This window comes from Papio anubis, chromosome 11, assembly GCF_008728515.1.
Source record: "Papio anubis isolate 15944 chromosome 11, Panubis1.0, whole genome shotgun sequence".
NCBI classification, from domain to species: domain Eukaryota; kingdom Metazoa; phylum Chordata; class Mammalia; order Primates; family Cercopithecidae; genus Papio; species Papio anubis.
Window position 1 is genome coordinate 100,642,552 of NC_044986.1, and position 21,414 is coordinate 100,663,965.

Consider the following 21,414-nt stretch of genomic DNA (forward strand, 5'->3'; position numbering starts at 1 on the left):
GACTGACACACTTCAGCCCAATTTTCTCCCAATGGAGGTTCTTCTGGAGAGTGGCTATCTTGGCAGAAATAAACTCAGCGAAGAGCCATGAAGGTGTCTTCCAGTATTAATAACTGATGAAAGGGACACCTGGTCACAGGCTGGACACTCAGGCAGCAGGCTGTCCACCAGGATAAAAGAGTATCTCCTGAAAGGCACATGGTCAACATCCATGACAATCCCAAAAGCCCCATCAGGGCTGGGGTAGAGTTCATGGCCACTCTATGTATACAGAGAAATACAACAAGCGTTATTCACAACAGCCCAAAGGTGAAAACAGCCTAAGTGTCTAGCGATGGATGAATCAACAAAATGTGGTATATATCTATAATAAAGTATTATATTAAGCCACATAAAGGAATGAACTTCGGATACATGCTACAAGATAGATAAAGCTTGAAAACATTATGGCAAATGAAACAAGCCAGGGAGAAAATAATAAATGTTGTGTGATTCCCGCTCATGTGAGGGGCCTGGAAAAGGCAAAATATCATAGAAACAAAGTATAACAGAAGTTCAAAGGCTGGGGGAAGAGGGAATGGGAAGTTATCGTTTAATGAATACAGAGTTGTAGTTTGGGATGATGAAAAAGTTTTGGAAATAGATAATAGCGATGGCTGCACAACACTGTGAATGTATTTAAAGCCACTGAATTGTACATTTAAAATAGTTACAGTGGTAAGTTTTATGTTATGTATATTTTACCATAATGAAAAAGAATGGTTATAATAAAAATGAATAAAAATCAGAGAACCACCATGGCAGACTCTTTGTTTAAATATTGGTGGGAAGGGGGCAGATAAGGAATGTTAACAAAAGGGACATTATCAAACAAAACAGATAAAGATTCAAGTAGGTAATTCTCATGGCCTCAAAGAAATTATAAAAAACATGTTCCTTCTAACAAATCAACTCAAAGAAAAAGATACTAGAGAGTAAAGAAGAGATAAGAAAAACAAAGAGATAAAATGGCTCCAAGAAAGCAGGGATGTAGAGGAAAAAAATGAAAATAAAACAAAAACATTGGAGAGGTCACAGATATATCAGAATCAACTCATGCAGGATAAACATAACTGAAATTGCTGTAAAGGTCATAGAATAAAGACTTGAGGAAACCACACAAAATAAAATGTAAAAGGACAAAGCTATACAAATGACTAGAAAGATTAGAGATAAATGTGATGTACCCATAACTTATGTACCATGAAGAAGAGGAGAAAATAACAGAAGAAAATTAAAGATAAATCTAGAAATAAAAGGGGTCTTAAATCTATCCATGTAAACGGAATATCATGATTGAAATAAAATGATAAAGAACAATAAATTCAGCCAGGGCGTGGTGGCTCATACCTATAATCCCAGCACTATGAGAGGCCAAGGTGGGTGGATCAGTTGAGGGTCAGGTGTTCGAGACAAGCCTGGCCAACATGGTGAAACGTCATCTCTATTAAAAATACAAAAACTAGCCAGGCAAGGTGGCGGGTGCCTGTAATCCCAGCTTCTTGGGAGGGTGAGGCAGGAGAATCATTGGCACCCGGGAGGTGGAGGTTGCAGTGAGCCAAGATTGCACCACTGCACTCCAGCCTGACTAAAAAACGACTTTTATTATTAGAATCTGGAAAGAAATATCAGGTTATCTACAGGAGAGAGAAATCAGGCTATCTTCAAGACCCAATAATATTCAGCCACTAGACACAAAGAAAGGATGAAAAGAACTGTATCTGAGTTCAATTTCTTAGCTGTCATAGCTAGAGTCAAGTGATACTGTCTAAAGTTGAAACATATAGCTAAATAAAAAATAATTAGCCCAACCTTTTAAATTACAATTTTTTTAACTTTAGAAATATCTTTCAGAACCAATAATGCTTACTGTAAAACACATTAATCTAAAAATCAGTAATATGTGGGTTTTGTTAAACTAATAAAGATTACAATTAGTATCTTTTATAAAATCTCATAGATTAATCCACCATCCATTTCTTTCTTCTCTATGTGTATATATAGATACACATATATACATGTGTATATACGTATATACACATATATGTACATATACATATATACACACATACACATACACACATATATACATATATACACATATATGTGTATATATGTGTATATATACATGTATATATGTGTATGTATGTGTATATATACATGTATATATGTGTATGTATGTATATATGTGTGTATGATATACATCTATATATGTGTATGTATGTATATATGTGTGTATGCGTATATGTGTGTGTGTGTGTGTATATATATATTTCTGGATGATAATGACTTTAGTTGATCTTTTACCTCTTTCATTGTGCTCTTCGATTTTGTTCTACTTTGTAAATAATGAGAGATTATTATATTTCACTAACGCAACAAGGTATTTTCAAGAGGCATTCTCTAATTGGTGTTTATTGCAGCAAAGATGATAACCTGTTGCTTTTCACTGACAAACTGAAACCGAGATTTCAGCTCTTAATTTCTTAAGGCCAAGTTTATTAAAATTCTTTCAACAAAAGGAAGATTATTGGTTAATTCCTCATACATCACTGATTGGAGTAAGGCTCTTAACCATATATCCTAGAATATGCACACTGGGCAGCCTCCATGCCTTTACATGTTGACAGCCACTCCCACCAATGATCAGACTTCTCTCTGATGGGTTGAGTACAGAAGAGGAGACAAGCCAAGTGGATAAATGGAACTACACAGAACTTCTGGGCATCTATGGCTATTTCTTCTATTTCTCTAACCTACACTATAGAAGAGAACAAAGTGTCTTGGCATCCCATTCTTCAAGCTTCCTAGAAAGTCCAGATCTCTGATGTCTTTTGCCCTCTATATGAGCCAGTATTCCTGAAATCCTCTAACAGTTTGGGGATTAAGAGTCTAGTATTCCCATAGTTTCTGAGCTATGTTGGCATAAAATGGCTATGCCCATACTATTGTGTCCCTGATAGTAATGTTATGTTCATAAGTATTTAACTTTCTTTCCAATTTCATTTTTTTCTTTTTCTCTTGTATCAATCCAAAAGGTTCTAAAGGACACCAAATGACATGGATTCTACGGATCAGTTTAAAAACCAGAGTCTACTTGTAAAGCTTGGGGAACTTTCTGTTGTCTGTCATGGAAGTCAATCTGTCACAGAAATGAAATGCTACCATTTTGCTCTAAAAAGAACCAGGGCTCTCTGGAGAAAAGACAGATTGCAGGGTTGGGGGAGTGAAGTATAAAACTAGTTTGGAATGTTCTGTTGCACTAGAACACAGGAAAGTGCTCAAAGAATGACGGGATCATATCAAAAGGATACAGGAGCCAGCCTAAAGGGGTTCTCACTGGCCAAATCTAAAGTAATTTTAGCAATGAAAATGAACAATCATAGTAATGGATTAAAACTTGGCTGCTTTAGCTATATTCTCATTGTTTCATTCTTCCTCTCCACTTTCAACTCCCTCCTTTACCTCCCTTCCTTTAAGCTGTAACATGGGATCACATTCTCTTGTTTTCCTTCTGCTTCTGGGCAATACCTATGCTCTGGATGGGTTTTTTCTACATTGGAAAAAACTGTAGTTAAAAAAAGTCTTAAGTTTTAGTTGTAGGTTTTGGGCTGATCATTGAAGAAAACTATCTCTTAACTGACATAGGTTCTATGCCACTAAAACCAACCTGATGTTAGTCTGGAACATAAAATTGCCTTTTTTATAGGTAAGATGGCTGAATATCAGAAACTTCAGATGGCTCAATAACATGGTCCATCCAAGCTCCTCAGGAATTTACATTGAGTCTTAGAAGCAAACTCTGAGCCATTATGAATTGATTCCTGGTTTCAGTCATCCTCTGTGCCTTTTGTTTCCTAATGAGGAAGGGTGACTGGTGAAGGGGTACAACATGGGCCTTCCCAGCCTCCTGTTTGATGTCATTTGAATATCACATTTGTATCCTCTGTGAGAAGTACTGCCATGCAGTGAAAAGAACAGCAGACCAGAAGTTAAGAGAATGGATTTAATTCTTGGCTTTCTCATTACCTAGCTGAAAAAAAAGGTGGATGAATCTGAATCGTAATCTCTCTCTGTCTCTCTTTTGGAGAAAGACTGAGTTGTAAATGGTGACCCTTCTAGTTCTAATACTTGGCGATTCTTCTTATAAGACTGGGGTAGGGAGGAAAAACCTAAACATAAGTATTATTTACATATGCATTGGAGTCCTTTACAGGAAGACATATCTACCACCCAAATAAAGTAACCAAGGTTAGAGGGGAAAGAAAAAAACCCTTATTAAATGAAACCGATGGTTTAGTCAAGGCAGAACAAACTTCTAGATTTTAAATTACAAAGAATGTGCTTTATGAATCCATAAATGTCTTTTTAAATGTAATTTAACAAAAAATAAACTTTAGTTGTTTCTTAAAATTCTCTTTTCTTTCTTTCATAAATTATACAAAAGTTGCTAGGTGATTATGAACAGTCATCACTGTTCACAAATGTATGGACTTCAAATCATGCGTCTCTTTTGAGAATCTGTAAGAAAACGCTTGAATGCTTCGGCTCTCTGCTACCCAATATAACAATGCTAAATTTAGTCAGATTTTGGTTTGTCCTCATCTGCACAATGATGATAATCTCTAATTTGGACTTTCCAATATAAGCATTGTTATGAAATCGTCTGTAGTCTAAGATTGCTTAGAAAAGGCAAAAATAACCTTAATTCTTGCAAATCTGAACAACAATATGCAGCATATAAAGAAGAAAAGGCTCATTGCATAACTCAGTAGAACAGCGAATATCCACAAAGCCTACTTCCATGGAGTTAGCTAGCCCTAAAAACAATTCTATTTTATGCAAGTATGCTTTTTAAAAAATTGTAACCTCCCAGTAGAACTTTCATGAAAAATTCTAGTATAGTCCACACCAGGAACACAGAATGTATGTAAGGTATTTAACAAACCAAAAAGATATTGGTACATTTGTACCACCAACTTTATTAGATTTTTTGGCTATATTTGGTTTACTTAGTCATCTTAACCACTTAATACGGGTCTTCCTTATAGTAAAATTCTGGGCAAAAGTTATAAATTTGTTTCCACAAAACCAAATGAAGCCAATGTGTCCAGTCCAACAACAGGTTATTCTTCGCCTTTAATCTCCTTTTCCCTTGGTATCTTATGCTACACCCAAATCTTTATTAAATAACGTGGTCCTTTCTATCTTCAGAGCATAAGCCCTAAATTAAAACCAAGGTACAGAGTTATTATCTCGAGCCATTACAAAAAGAATTTATGTTCTGAAAGATAAAATAGCTAGTTAAGCATGAAGTCAATAGTATGAGGTATCCTAAGGTTTGTGTTGGGTAGAATTTGTTTGGTAAGCCTCCGTTTTTGTTTTTTTCCTTACAAGCATATTAGAATTATCATGAAGTACAATCTTTTTCTTTTAATGTGTCAGTTCTCTGTATCTGTTATCACCATAAGTACAGGTCAATCAGATATCTTTCAAAATTGAATTTCAGTCAAGGAAAGGTTCCCTGGTGACTGCTTTTAACATTTAGTAACCTGACACTTGCTATTCTTTCAAATGTCATACTTTTCTAGAGTATTTCTATTTAAGAAGCTTTACAATTCTTCTACAGATTATAGGACTGTGCTCATTAATACAACCACTTGTTTTGAATAAGTATGAATATTAGAAGTCAAAATGAACTGAACTTCTGCTAAGTCCCAAAAATAACACGAGAAAGTGTTTTTATTGCCTAACTGCAGGTGCTAAATAAACATAAATAAGGGCCCTCATTCTCAGTCTTCCACAAAAAAAGCAGAGTCTTTGGAGGGTGCTTCAACAGGACAGTAGGCACTAGCTTGGGATACATTTCTAAGTTCACCTAAGTATAACTTATTCACTCATTCCATGCCTATTTACTGTGCTTCTACTACAGTGACAGGCACTGGCCTAATTGCTGCAGATGCAGTGCTGAGCAAGACAGAAACGTGCCCTACTCTCACAGAATTTAATACCTGTGCAAAAGAATGATATTATCAAATAATCAGACTTTTCAATGTGTAATTAAAAACTGAAATAGGTGTTGTGAAAAAGAGCAGGATTCCATGAGAAGTTATTGCCAGGAATGTGACTCAGATTAGGTGTCAGGGAAAGCATTCCTGAAAAAGTGATACTTATGTACAAATCTAGAAGGTGATTATATGCTAATTAGCCTAAAGGACAGTAGGGTAGCGGTGAGGAAAAGGAAAAGAGGAAAATTCTTCAAAACCAAAAAAAACTAGGTGAAGAGGTCCTATGGCAAGAGGTATATTAGTTTCCTATAGCCACTATAACATAGTGTCATAAACTTAGTGGCTTTAAACAACATGGACTTAGTATTTAATGGTTCTGGAGGTCCTATGCCCAAAATGAGTCTTAGGAACTAACATCAAGGTGTTGGCAGAGCTGCCTTCCTTGTAGAGGGTCTAGGGAAGAACTTATTTACTTGCCTTTTCCAGTCTCTAGAGGCAGCCTGCATTCTTGGGCCTGCAACCTCCCTCATCTATCTTCAAAGTTCGCAATGCCAGCCAATCTTTTTCACCATGTCATCTATTTGGTTCTCTCTCTTCTGCTTCCCTCTTTTCACTTACGATCCATGGTCACAACCAGACAATCCAGGATAAGTTCCCCATCTCAGTCTTTAACATAATCATATCAGTAAAGTCCATTTTTCCATGTAAGCTAACATATTCAAACAGGTTCCAGGGATTAGGATTGTGGACATTGTTGGAGACCATTATTATGTCTATCATGAAAGAGATCATGTTTTATTTGAGAACTGAAATAAGGTCAGGGTAGTTGGAGAGCAGAAAGTGAGAAGAAAGGTAATATAAGATGAGGCTGGGGAGGTGGGTAAAAACCACAGTATACCTAACACGTCAAAAGAAGACATCAAAGAAGTGACAGACTGGATTTGACGTTTTTAAATCCCTCTGGCTACTGGGTGGAAAATTGATTTTAAAATAGCAGAGGCTCAGAAAAAAAGATAATAGTAGCCACAGATATTCAGATAATTAAAGTTTCTCATCAGGTTACTGAGGTCATTTCAGATATTTCATTATTTATTAGGTGATCTGACGACTTTGGTTAAATATCTGCCCTAGGGTTGTGTGGGAAAGATTAAATGTTAAGATGCATGACACCCCATTTATACAGGAAGTGTACCAATAATAAACACTCGGTCTTTATACTGCTGCATTGCTTCTGTTACTAATTACTATGCATAACTCTATGCTAGAAAATTAGAAAACTTAAGTAATAGGGATGACTTTATGAAAAAATTAATACTGATTGTCTCAGTCTGTTTGTGCTGCTATAATAAAATACCTGAGACTGTGTAATTTATAAAGAATATAAATTTATTTCTCACAGTGTTGGAGGCTGAAAAATGCAAGATCAAAGTGTCAGCATCTGGTTTCTGGTAAGAGCCTTCTTGCTGTGTGGAAGGAAGAAGAACAAAAAGGGCCAAACTCCCTCCACCAAGCCCTTTTACATGTAAGGGCATTAACCCATTCATGAGGGCTCTAAACACCTCCCAAAATACCCCACTTCCCAACACCATTGCATTGGAGATTAAGTTTCTAACACATAAATTTTGGAGGACACATTTTGGAGTCAGATCATAGCACTGATTATATGTAAATATATCTCCATTTTAAGAATAAAGAGAAAAATTTATTTGAGACCTGAATAAAAAACACTCGATCTAAACACTGAGTGCAGGGAAAGGATTAGAAAATGTTATAGAGGGGGCAGTGTCCAAATTACATTAAGCCTTAGAGGTCACAGGAAGGATTTTGGCTTTTACTCTAAGTAAAATGGGGAATCTCTGGGGAATTTTGAGAACAGGAGTGACATGGTCAGTCTAATTTTCATGTTAAAACTGGCTGACATTTTGAAAATAGATAAGATTCTAGGGGCCAGCACAGAAGAAGAGAGGCTAGTAAGAGAACATGGCGACAATCCAGAAGGGGTGGATCACAGTTTAGACCAGGTGGTAGCAGTGAATGTGGGAGGGGCTCATTAGATTCTTACTGCATCTTTTTTGTGTTTTGTTTTGTTTTGTTTTGTTTTTGTTTTGAGACAGAGTCTCGCTCTGTCGCCCAGGCTGGAATGCAGTGGTGCCATCTCAGCTCACTACAACTTCCGCCTCCCAGGTTCATGCCATTCTCCTGCCTCAGTCACCCAAGCAGCTGGGACTATAGGCGCCCGCCACTGCGCCTGGCTAGTTTTTTGTATTTTTAGTAGAGTTGGAGTTTCACCATGTTAGCCAGGATGGTCTCAATCTCCTGACCTTGTGATCCACCCACCTCGGCCTCCCAAAGTGCTGGGATTACAGGCGTGAGCCACTGCACCTGGTCGATTCTTGCTGTATCTTTAAAGGTTTTCTAATGTGAGAGAAAGAGTGGTATCAATAATGACTCCTAGGCTTTTGACCTGAGTAACTAGAAGGATAGAGCTGCCATCAGTGGACACTGGAAGGCTGAATCTGAGGGAGAGATCAGTGCTTCAGTAGAGAACATGATAGGGAATTCTGTTGGATGTGCAAATGGAGTGGTTGCCTAAGCAGCTGAATATGAGCTGGGAGCTCAGGAGAAAGGTTTGGGCTGGAGATATAAATTCGGCAGTCTTTGGCATATAAATAGTACTTCAACTTTGAGGCTAGATGAGATCACCAAGTGAGAATGTACATTAAGAAAAGCTACAAGAACTCAGTCCTGAGGCATTCAAGTATGAAGAAGTGGGAGTTAAGATGAAGAATCAACAAAGCAGGCTGAGATGGAGCAGGGAGTGAGGTAAGACAAAAACCAAAAAGAATCTAGTGTCCCGGCAGTCCTACCTTTCCTTCTCTTACACCTACTCACCTTTCGGGTCTCTGCCAAGGGATATTTTATTCCCTAAACTTGATTAGATATCTCTCCTAAGTGCCTCCACAGCATCCTGTCTTTACTGCTTTCTTAGTGTTTGTCACATTGTATTACCATTGTTTGCATTAACTCATCTCTTCCTCTACACTGTAAGCTTCTTGAAAGGAGAAATCAAGTTGTCTTGCTCATAGAGTATTCCCAGAAATTAGCATAGTGCTTGGCACACAATAACCACTGAACATAAGTTGGCTGAGTTGAATTTGCCAAGTCAGTACTTATCTTCTGGTTTCAGACATGTTACTGGTACTCTAGAGTCCACTATGATTATCTAAGCCACTAGCACCATACATACATTTATTTAATCATGCTTATTTTACTATGTAACAATTTCAATTTTTCCGACATTAATTGGTATGTCTCATGATTCTGATTCAGGTAGAAGGGAAGGAAGAAGGAAAGCAATACTTATTTGTACATATTACGCATACATACCAATACAATTGTATACATATGCATACATTTGCCTTTCATATGTAGTCACACTTAAGCATTTAACCTTCCTCACAAATTTGCAAAGAAAAGTATAATTAGCTCCATTTTATAAGAGAAAAATACAGGGTTTAGGAATGTTAAGTAACTTGTCTAAGGTCACTCAAATGGTAAAAACTGGGATTTAAATATCTGTAAAGCACTTGCATTAGAGTAGGCAGATAGCCAGACATGAGCAGGAGCAGGGACCCCCTGAAAAAGGGAAGTCCAAAAACTTTCGCACCCCAGAGGTTGCATGCTAGATATGAGCAGAGAGAGGGGAAATACCTATGTAGAAAGGAATGCCCCCAAACACCCCTTAAGATGCCCAATGATCACTCATTCTGTAGTTAACCTGTCAGAATGTAGCTAGCTACATGCTGAGAAGAGGGAAAGAGGGCAAAGGAGAAATTCCTAAGAGATACGCAGGTGCAATAAGTACAGATTTAGCCATGACATGACCTTCCTGGGATGGTGGTAAGGAGCAATGCTGCCATTAGGTAGAATTCGCATCTAATGCTAGGCCGCACATGAACATCAACAGACAGCAAGGGAGAATCCTACAAACCCGGGGTGGGAACTGGGTGGGGACTCGAGGCAGAAGTGGGAAACTAATCAGAGGCAAAGGCAGAGACTTGGGACACAGACAGGAACTTAAGGGTCTGACATAATAAAAAGAGCAATGTAGAACTCTTGGAGCTGCTGGCTCATCCTCTTTCAAGGAGCCCACTTTGCCCCAACTTTCCGAATGTACTGTTCTCTGCTACTACTTTCCACCCAGATCAACCCACTCTTCTCTTGATGTGTACGTTGAAGACCAAGCTCTGATTTTTTTTTTTTTATCTTGCGCAAATTCCTATCTAAGGAGTCTTGGGAGTCATGCCCTACAAACCATAAATTCTTATCAGCTTTTATTTAACCCTATATCTCATGTCTTACTTTCCAGTCTGACTCTGGCATAACATTATGTGACAAAGAAGAAAATCAAAATACTTTTACCCCAAAACATGTTTCTGTGCCATATTTTCAAAGGGCCCTGCAAAACTCTCCATTGTGAGGGAAAGTCTGCATCTGTAAAGAATCTCTATTAACATAGCTAGATGTTTTTCTTCCTGACCCTCCCAATCCTGAAGATATTAACTGAGTGTCTAGCACCTTTTAACGGTCTGAATAGGAGACATTTGTCATCTATCGGCATCTAAGGGCATCTATTGTCATCTAAGGGCAGCCACTATGAGACTTCAAAAGAACCTTGGTCTCCACAGTCTTTTATCTTAACCTGAACTTTTCCTTTCTATTGATCCCAGGTCTTTAGACAAATTCAATCAATTGTCAACCAGAAAGTGTTTTAATTTACCTATAGTCTGGAAGTCCCCCAAACTTCAAATTGTCCTGCCTTTCTGGACCAAACCAACATATTTCTCAAATGAATCTGATTGAAGTCTCGTGCCTCCCTAAAATGTATAAAACCAAGCTGCACCCCAACCACCTTGAGCACATGCTCTCAGAACCTCCCGAGGGCTGTATCAGGGGCCGTAGTCTCTCATATTTGGCTCAGATTAAACCTCTTCAAATATTTTAGAGTTTGACTCTTTTCATCAACAACTTCCTTCAGTAAACATTTGCTTACTTTACTAATTGTCTTTTGGCCAAATTCTTTCTCTCAAGTAAGACAAGAGCCAAGAACTCCTGCACTTCCTGGTAACACCAGGGTGTGTTTGCGTGTGCGTGCGTGCAAACAGTAGTTTTACAGTATGCAACATAACATAAATGTCTACTTTAAAAACATAATTATGTTACTCACTGGAAAGTATAGGAGCAGAGACCCAAAAAGGATCGTTTCCAACAGGATAAGGCCCGATGCCCGGATGCTCTGGAAAACAAAATAAAAACGTTATTACTAACTTACATTTCTAAGCCCGGAGAATTATGCTATTGTGAAAATGCCACAAGACAGTAGGACAGCATTCTTTGGGGGAAATTAAATAAATAAATGAAAATTGGTTAGTATTCAGGTGGGTATAAAACAAACATGCAAAAAGACTGATTATAAAGGTGATGATAGGCTTAATAATATCACCAGTGGCTTCATGAGGTTTTGGTCTCTAAAATTTGAATCATTAAACAGTCTGAGCAGCTAAGAACACTATTCTGAAGATACTTTTGAGCCGAGAAGTCTTCTGCCGATTGAAGGTCTTTTCTCCATCAAAAGGTTCGTGGTCTCACAGGCTTCAGGGAATGAAGCCATGGACCAGCCACAGAGGCGAGTGTTACAGCTCGATTAGAGAAAGGGGCAGATCCAAAGAGTGTGCGGCGGCAAGATTTATTAATGCAAAAGTGAAAGTAAAGCTTCCACACGGTAACCATGGTCCCGGAAAGATTGCCGTTTCCGGCTTGGGTGTCTTATGCTTATATCCCCTTATGACCCCTCCCCTTTTCCTTTTTCTGTCCTATAGAATTAGCTTATTTTCTATCCGCTTGTGGGTTGGCGGGCCTGATTGGTTAAAAACATCGCTGTGGCTAGAGCTTAAACTTGCCTTTGATTGGTTGAGGTTTCAATTCCTTAGCTTGCAGCTATGACTCAATTTGGCTTGGGGGAAAGTTCCCTTAGGGAAGTCCCTATTGACCCAGGAAGTCCAGCCAACTTAGCCGTTAGTCCCTCACTTTCAATCCAAGAAATTTACAAATGATATCTTGCCTGCATTTTTTAAAATATGAGCCACCAGTGCATACTGAATGCTATCCCTAAACTATTTCACAAATACCTGTGGGATAGTGTTGGTGGATTTAAAAAAAGCACATGCACAAGGTCTTGAAGTCTTCCTATCTCCCCCCATGCTAAAATATAACCCCTAAAACTCACAAACAGCTTCGCTATGTGAACAATATAAATCACATTAAATAACAGGGGTATCTCACCTTGTGAACATGCATACATGTTATTCTTTACTCAAAATTCAAAAGAATTAGTTGGCTTGATTTTCGAATAAATTTCTGAATAGTTTGCTAAGCATGAATATATCTAATAACCTTAAGATATTTTGTTAGACTTAAAAATAGCATTATCTTCTCAAAGCAAAATTCTTAGAATTGAGGCAAGAAATGAAAGACCAGAAAAATCAATCTTATTTTCTACAATAAATGTTGCTTTCATGAATTCAAGCATCAATATAGAGCAAGTATATTAATTAATACTACAAACACAAAAGCAGGTCATTTTAGGCGAGCTGTGTTTTCAATAAGTATAATACAAAATGTATACAGAAATTACACGTGGTGTAAATATCTTAACAGGAAATAATTTGCAGTAGTAATAACTAATTTTGTAACAATCAAAAAATTCTGAAAGGCCAAACCACAGTAGTGCATTATATAAAAGAACTGTCACACAACTGGATACCCAGAGAGAAAAAATTCTAATTGCCCTTCCAAAAATCCCTGTGGGGCATTGTTAAATATATAGAACTACTTTGTGTAACCCCTCAAAAAAACCCAGCACTTGCATTAATTTAAGAATTTGGGAATAGAGAAACAAGTTTAGTCAGTGAACAGCCTTGATTATTTGAGTGGCTTCTTGCTATTGGTCATTATGTTAGATAGCAGGTGCTTTTGGTGAAAAGAAAATTTCTATCAGCAAGCATTTAAATGGGTTTTGGCTGGCAGAATTCCCAAAGTGGCAAGGTACATTTGCATAGTATGCCTAGTTATGAAGCTTATTTTTTAAACTTTCCCAAAGAAGACACAAAAAATGAAAATCCAAAATATTATACATGACTGTCTGTAAAATAATTTGTACACTATTGGTTGAGTGAATAAGAGGACATGAAAAGCTGCTGCAAGGTACAGTGAAGCAGACAGACTTTGGAGTTAACTCCCTCTCAGTTTGAATGATGAAATAACCACTTTGCGTTAGGCAACCTTGAACTTCAATGGTCTCACCCATAAGACGGGTGTTTTAATCTTTACCTTATCAAATCTGACAGATTTATTAAATATGAAGCATGCAAAATGGCTGGCATTGTACCTGGTACTTAATAAGTAGGTACGTATTCTTCAAGGTAGAGAACAGCAACAGGATGATGACTTTGAAAACTAGAAGGAATATATCGCTGACAGTCAAATTTTGTTTAATGCTTGTTATCCAAAATGACTCAAACAGAGATGAATGCCTCGAGCAGGGGATGCCTCGAGCAGGGGACCAACAGTTCCTTCCCAGGGCTGTGATCATGCTATGGTTTGATGGCCTCTTCCATCCTGCAATATCTCTTGAGATTTTAGGTCCAGTAGGCTTGGTAGCAGTGTCACAACCATCACTGCCACATAACAGCAGCAGGAGTACACGCTTTTATATTTTCTCAGAGCAAATAATCTGTCTCCTTTTCATTTGTAATTGTTGAACAGTCTTCTTAAGAGTTCACTGCCTTGCTCCTGGCTAAGCAGAGGAGCCCATAATTTCAGTTTACAAATTGGTACTCTGACAGGTGGTTCCATAATAAAATGTAAGTCCTGTTACAAATGTGCACGTTTTTTCTTTCAAAATATTATTTGGAAGAGCTGGCTTTGTGGCCTCGCAGAATGAGCAGGAACCCAATGGGTGAGATTTTAAGACAGAGAAGAGACCCATGCTCCCCAAAATATTTCCTCCACTGTCTTATTGGTACTAGAAAATCTTTTAACTGGCACAGAGCCTTTTATTTTATGCTTGGTACCAAGGATTAATTTACAATTTTGTAAGTAATACATTGACAAGTTCAAAGCAAAATATAGGAATCTTGTTTAGAGTCTCACTGGTAGGGTGAGGAAGGACAGAAAAGACACTAAGTGTGTACGGGGGGTGGCGGAGGTTGAAAATTGAAGATGGATGAGAGAGATAATGAGCAAAATAACAGAGACCAAGAAAAAAAGTCATCTCCTTCACAGTTATTCCTGAGATAGAAATAGTGATATGAAACTATAAGCAGAGTTGTTAACTGGGAAACTTATAAAAATCTTAATTGAAAGATGATCAGTAATACGCAGTATGACACTATTTATACAAAACACATACACAAAAAACAACACTATACATTTCTCTATCCAGGCATACCTCATCTATATATCTGTCTGTCCATCCATCCATCCATCCATCCATCCAGGCAAACCTCAGAAATATTTTGGGTTTGGTTTCAGACCACAGCAATAAATCAAGTACCAAAATAAAGTGAATCACACAAATTTTGTGGTTTTCCGGTGCATATAAAGGTTACATTTACACTATAGTATCATCTATTAAGTATGCAATGGCATTATGTCTAAAAAATAATGTACTTGCCTTAAGGAAAAAATACTTTATGGCTGAAAAATACTAATAATCATCTGAGGCTTCATCAAGTTCTAATCTTTTTTGCTGGGGGAGGGTCTTGCCTCCATGTTGATGGCTGCTGACTGATAAGGTTGGTGGCTACTGGAAGCTTCGGATGGTTGTGGCAATTTCTTAAAATAGGAAAACAATGAAGTTTGCTGTACCAGTTGGCTCTTCCTTTCATGAGATTTCTTTGTGGCGTGTGATGCTGTTTGATAGCATGTTACCTACAGAGGAAGTTCTTTCAAAATTGGAGTCAATCCTCTTAACTATAATAATGCAATATTCTAAATCCTTTGTTGTCATTTCAACAATGTCCATAGCATCTTCACCAGGAGTGGATTACATCTGAAAAAACTACTTGTTTGCTCATCCATGAGAAGCAACTCCTCATTCATTAAATTCTATCATGAGATTTACAGTAACTCAGACACATGTTCAGGCTTCACTGCTAATTCTAATTCTTTTGCTATTTTCACCATATCTGCAGTTAGTTCCTTCACTGAAGTCTTGAATGCCTCAAAGTCATCCATGAGGGTTAGAACCAACGTTTTCCAAACTCTTGTTAATGTTGATATTTTGATCTCCTTCCATGAATCATAAATGTTCTCAATGGCATCTAGAATAGTGAATCCTTTCCAGAAGTTTTCAGTTTACTTTGCCCAGATCTATCAGATGAATCACTATGGCAACGATTGCCTTACAAAATGTGTTTCTTAAATAAGAAGATGTGAAAGTCTAACTCCTTAATCCTTGGGCAGTAGAATGAATGCTGTGTTAGTGGGCATGAAAACAACGTTAATCTCCTTGCATATCTCCATCAGAGCTCTTGAGTGACTATGTGCATTGTCAATGAGCAGTAATGTTTTGAAAGGAATCTTTTTCTGAGCAGTAAGTCTCATCAGTGGGCTTAAAATATCCAGTAAATCATGCTATAAATAGATATGCTATCACATCCAAGCTTTGTTGTTACATTTTTACAGCACAGGCAGAGTTGCTTTAGCATAATTCTTAGGACCCCTAGGACCTTCAGAATGGTCAATGAGCATTGGCTTTAACTTAAAAGTCACTAGTTGCATTTGCCCCTAACATAAGGATCAATCTTTCATTTGAAGTTTTGAAGCCAGGCATTGACTTCTCCTCTCTAGCTATGAAAGTCCTAGATGGCATCTTCTTCCACTAGAGGGCGATTTCATCGACACTGAATATCTGTTGTTTCTTGTAGATACCTTCATCGATGATCTTAGCTAGATCTTCTTGATGACCTCCTGCAGCTTCTCCATCAGCACTTGCTGCTTCACTTTACACTTTTATGTTATGGAGATGGCTGCTTTCCTTGTACCTCATGAACCAACCTCTGCTAGCTTCTAACTTTTCTTCTGTAGTTTCCTCAACTGTGTCAGCCTTCACAGAATTGAAGAGAGTTAGGCCCTTGCTTTGGATTAGGTTTTGGCTTAAGGCAGCATTGTGACTGGTTCAATCTTCTATCTAGAGTACTCAAACTTTCTCCATATCAGCAATAAGGCTGTTTTGCTTTCTTATCATACATGCGTTCACTGGAGTAGCATTTTTAATTCCCATCAATAATTTTTCCTTTGCATTTACAAATTGGTTATTGAATGCAAGCCAGCGTCCACTATGTCTTTCTTACTAAGCTCAATCACTTCTAGCTTTTGATTTAAAGTGAGTGATATGTGACTCTTCCTTTCACTTGAACACTAAAGGCCATTGTAGGATTATTAATTGACCTAATTTCAACATTGTTATGTCTCAGGGAATAAAGAGGGCTGAGGAGAGGGAGGAAGATGGAGGAATTGCTAATTGTGGAACAGTCAGAACACATTCAACACTGATCACTTAAGTTCACCGTCTTACGTGGGTGCAGTTCATGGCATTTCAAAACAATTACAATAGTAACATCAAAGATCAGTAATCACAGATTACCACAACAGATATAATACTAAAAGCATTTGTTGAAATATTGCAAGAATTACCAAAATGTGACACAGAGATACAAAGTGAGCACATGTTGTTGGAAAAATGGGTATGATAGATTTTCTCAGTGTACAGTTGCCACAAACCTTTAATTTGTAAGACACGGTATCTGTCAAGCACAAGAAAGCAAAGTGCAATAAAATAAGATATGTCTGTATACATATACACACCAAACAGATGTCTGGAGGATACATACTAAGTTGATAACAATGTTTGTTTGTTTATTTTTTCTGGAGAAAAGGGTAGATTTGGGGATAGATCAACTTACCTGGAAATATGTTAATATCTTTGAAGGAGAGGTAGTCATTTATTGCTATGTAATATACTTTAATACATAAATTTTTAAAAACCTTTGTGTCAACCCAACTATTTGAAAATCTATGATTTTAGGCGGGGCATGGTGGCTCAAGCCTGTAATCCCAGCATTTTGGGAGGCCGAGGTGGACGGATCAGTTGAGGACAGGAGTTTAGGACCAGCCTGGCCAATATGGCGAAACCCCGTCTCTACTAAAAATACAAAAATTTGCTGGGCGTGGTGGCAGGTGCCTGTAGTCCCAGCTACTCAGGAGGCTGAGGCAGGAGAATCACTTAAACTTGGGAGGCAGAGGTTGCAGTGAGCCCAGATCGAGCCACTATACTCTAGCCTTGGCAACAGAGCAAGACTCCATCTCAAAAGAGGAGGAAAAAAAACAAAAAAAGAGAAAATCTCTGATTTGGTATTGTAATATGCAAAATATTACACAATAAGTCTAAACAAAGCCCTTCCTTTAATATTCTTTAATGAATTTTTATTTGGCACCAGCTGATTCATATAATCATCAAAGACGGTATCTTATAATTTTTGCAGGTGAATATAAAGCTGGAGGTATTATCATTGAGCCTAACTCTCTGGTTTGGAACCCATAAACCCTAATAAATATACCTCCCAAGTTTACAATAGAGGTGAGTATATTCTACCTTACTCCATTTCCATCCCAACTTCCCTACTTTGTAAACTTTCAGAACTGACTTATGGAGGTTTATAACAGCCAGATATCAAACCCATAGACCAAAAAAATAAATAAATAAAATGTCAAATTATACCAATTTCTATCAAATTATATCAAAGTCAATTTCTAAATTCCATGTTTGGATGCCAAGTATAGAAGCATAAGATGAAGCACAGTTGTAACTACCATAAAAGATTTGCCTGGGATATAAGCACCCAGAGGAAGCTTACTCATTGGATATAACAAGAGAAGAATGCTCAAGGCTGCATTTTTAGAAGTAATTAAAATGGTTTATTATTATTTTCCTGATTTTATGGGGACTAACTACTTCATTTATATTTTTAAAACATTTTTAACCTCTGGGGAAATTAGTGTATATCTTGCTAAAACAGGGCAGCTATTTTTTGGTCACTGCTGATTTCTTCAGCCTTACAACATTTAGAGTTTCTATTACAAAAGAAACCTCTGAACATGAATATATTTTTATATAGTTGGACCCAGCATCTATAAGGAAAATATAAGAGAAAAACAGAATTATATTTTGAAAGAGATGAACTAGCATAAGTTTGAAAGACAAACCAAGACTATATAAATCTATATCCTTTTAAAAAAGATATACCAATGTAAGCAGGATGAAAAACTTATGATCTGTACTTTTTCTTTTAAAATTATGCTCTTTCAAGGAGAAATTCATGGACAGAGGGACTTCATATGAAACCTGACAAACACCCGATAAAATAATTACACAATATGGATTGAGAAAAAAAAATGTAAAATGTGATCCTAAAGAGAATCTTAACATTGAGAGGTATGAGGACACTATCTTTCAATAATTTTATTAACAATTACATAAATGGAAAAGAATGGACTACATCCAGTTTGAAAGACTGCATGTAGTTAGCTTTTGTTAAGATCTATGATAAAATATTTAAAAACCAATCAAATTTAGAAAAATTTGTCAAGACACAATTGTATAAAATGTGGTCAGTTAAAATCAATTTTAGGTTTTTAGGAGAATTCTCAGCAATAAAAAAGCTATTTTTATAAAAATGAAGAGATAGGGTCATGGCAGAGACTCCCAAAGTAAAATGTATGTAATTCAGAGAATTACAAATTGATGGATTAAACCACACAGATTTGATCACTAGATGGTCTGGAACTTTGGTATTAACCATTAATTAGCTATGAGATCTTGAGTAAGTTGTTTAACCTTTGAGCTTCAGTTTCTTCATTTATAAGATGGGTGTAATAATGCCCAGGTGTATATTGTTGCAAAGATTGGCAATAAAGCTGCCTGGCACAGAGCAGGGGCTCAGTCAACAGTAGTTCTTCATGAATCTGTCAAGTACAGACAGAGGAAATGAAGTCAGCAGAGAAGCAAAGCTCACTCAGCTGATCAGTGCCAGACCAGTCCTGTCTTCCACAGCTGCTGGCTCCCAATTCAGTGAGATTTCCTCAGTGATTTTCTCACCCAAACTAACAACAATAGAACATGTAATAATATAATAACAAAAACATGTAACACTACCAAACTACTTAAAAATAAATTACAAGTAAGGGTTTGGTTCAGGTGTTATAAAAAGTTTACGGCCGGGAGTGGTGGTTCACGCCTGTAATCCCAGCACTTTGGGAGGTCGAGGTGGGCAAATCACAAGGTCAGGGGATCGAGACCATCCTGGCTAACACGGTGAAATCCCGTCCCTACTAAAAATGCAAAAAAGTTAGCCGGGCCTGGTGGCGGGCGCCTGTAGTCCCAGCTACTCAGGAGGCTGAGGCAGGAGAATGGTGTGAACCTGGGAGGCGGAGCTTGCAGTGAGCAGAGATCAGGCCACTGCACTCCAGCCTGGGCGACAGAGCAAGGCTCCATTTCAAAAAAAAAAAAAAAAAAAAAATTCCTAGTCAATTTTAAATTCCTCACAGTCTTAACTAAAACACTAAAAGAAATTGTCATATGGCCTTAAGTAGGTATTCTTTCTAACTTGTAAGACTTCATAAGAAAGCGCATTTTTTCATACAGTGTAATTTATACATGAACAGTTTAATACGACCTTTTTGAAGAGTAAATTTATCAAAAAATAAACTTCACATTGATTTATACATAGTTTTCTGTTCTTTACAACAGTATGGCACACTACATAAAAAAATTAATGATGTTATATACATGTGAAATTAGAAATAACAAGTCATTAATTATTATGATTTACCATCTATTGCTGGGCAGAAACTTCCCATGGTTATGTCGATTTGTTGTTGTTGTTTTGTTTTCAAAATTTACATGAGATGCTTGTCAATTCGTTTTGCTTTGTTTCAAATAATGTGCACACTTAAATGTATTCCCCTCCAGTTTCATCTGATTTTATGTCTCAAAATTGCTGACTCACTGCAGTTGCAGAGAGGCAGAATAGCTTAGATGCAGGAGAGGGAATGTTTTGATACCCTTAACTTAGCTTATCCCTCATATACATGACCAAAAGCAATTTAGCGCCCAAACGCTTGTTATCAGCCTTCTCCCTATCTTTCGGACCCCTTTTCTGGCTAAGAAGCCTTTAAAATACATTCCTAAGATATGGATGATTATGTCCTTACTTGGCCTCATTTTTCCAATGGCTTCATTGTAAAAATATGCAAAATTAGCTGTTACTTCTCTGTAATCTATTTGTGACCTTCAAATTCCTTTTTCTTCCAATAGTACTACAGAGCGTAACTCATATTTCACTTAAATAAATAATCTAAATGAAATTAAAGCATACAGAAGTCATACAGTCAAAAATACCACATAAAGAGATCTTGCCTTGATGGGTTACCATTCTTAAATACAGTGCTATAAAATTACGGAAGCACACAATCTCATTTTCTTAGACTTCTGCTGTTCATTAAAAGCTATTAACAGGCCAGGCCAGGCGCAGTGGCTCACACTTGTAATCCCAGCACTTTGGAAGGCCAAGGCCGGTGGATCACCTGAGGTCAGGAGTTCAAGACCAGCCTGGCCAACATGGTGAAACTTCCGTCTCTACTAAAAATACAACAACAACAACAAAAATCACCAGGCATGGTGGTGGGCGCCTGTAATCCCAGCTACATGGGAGGTTGAGGCAGGAGAATTGCTTGAACCTGGGAGGCGGAGGTTGCAGTGAGCTGAGATCGTGCCACTGCACTCCAGCCTAGGTGATGGGGCGAGACTCCATCACACACACACACACACACACACACACACACACACACAAAGCTATTAACATTGTTTGTCAAACAAAAATTAGACTATTAAAAGAACAAATACCCCCCATGAAAAATCCTAACAGAATAAAAATTAAACTCTAAAATTTTATTAGATATTTAAAAATGTGACACTATTGACAGAAAACACTTGATTACCCTTTCAAAACATCACTCTTTCTTACACTCAGATAAACTCACATATTAGTGAGTTTGACATCAGTAATTTTTTAAAACATAAAATGTACTTTATATTTAGAGAAATCCAACAGACTTCACAAGTCATTCCTCAGTTTCACCCGACTGCTAAGTAAAACACCAAAAGCAATGGCAACAAAAGCCAAAATAGACAAATGGGATCTAATTAAACTAAAGAGCTTCTGCACAGCAAAAGAAACTACCATCA

The 21,414-nt window shown here is 37.4% G+C and overlaps 1 protein-coding gene across 1 annotated transcript in view; it reads right to left on the reverse strand.

Moving 5' to 3' along the window:
* The window catches only part of GPR158 (G protein-coupled receptor 158), a 395,462-nt gene that overhangs the window by 89,146 nt on the left and 284,902 nt on the right, over positions 1–21,414 (reverse strand). The window contains exon 5 of the mRNA XM_031652460.1: positions 11,275–11,343. Within this exon, the coding sequence (XP_031508320.1) occupies positions 11,275–11,343 (69 nt within the window). The remainder of the gene's footprint in view (positions 1–11,274; positions 11,344–21,414) is intronic.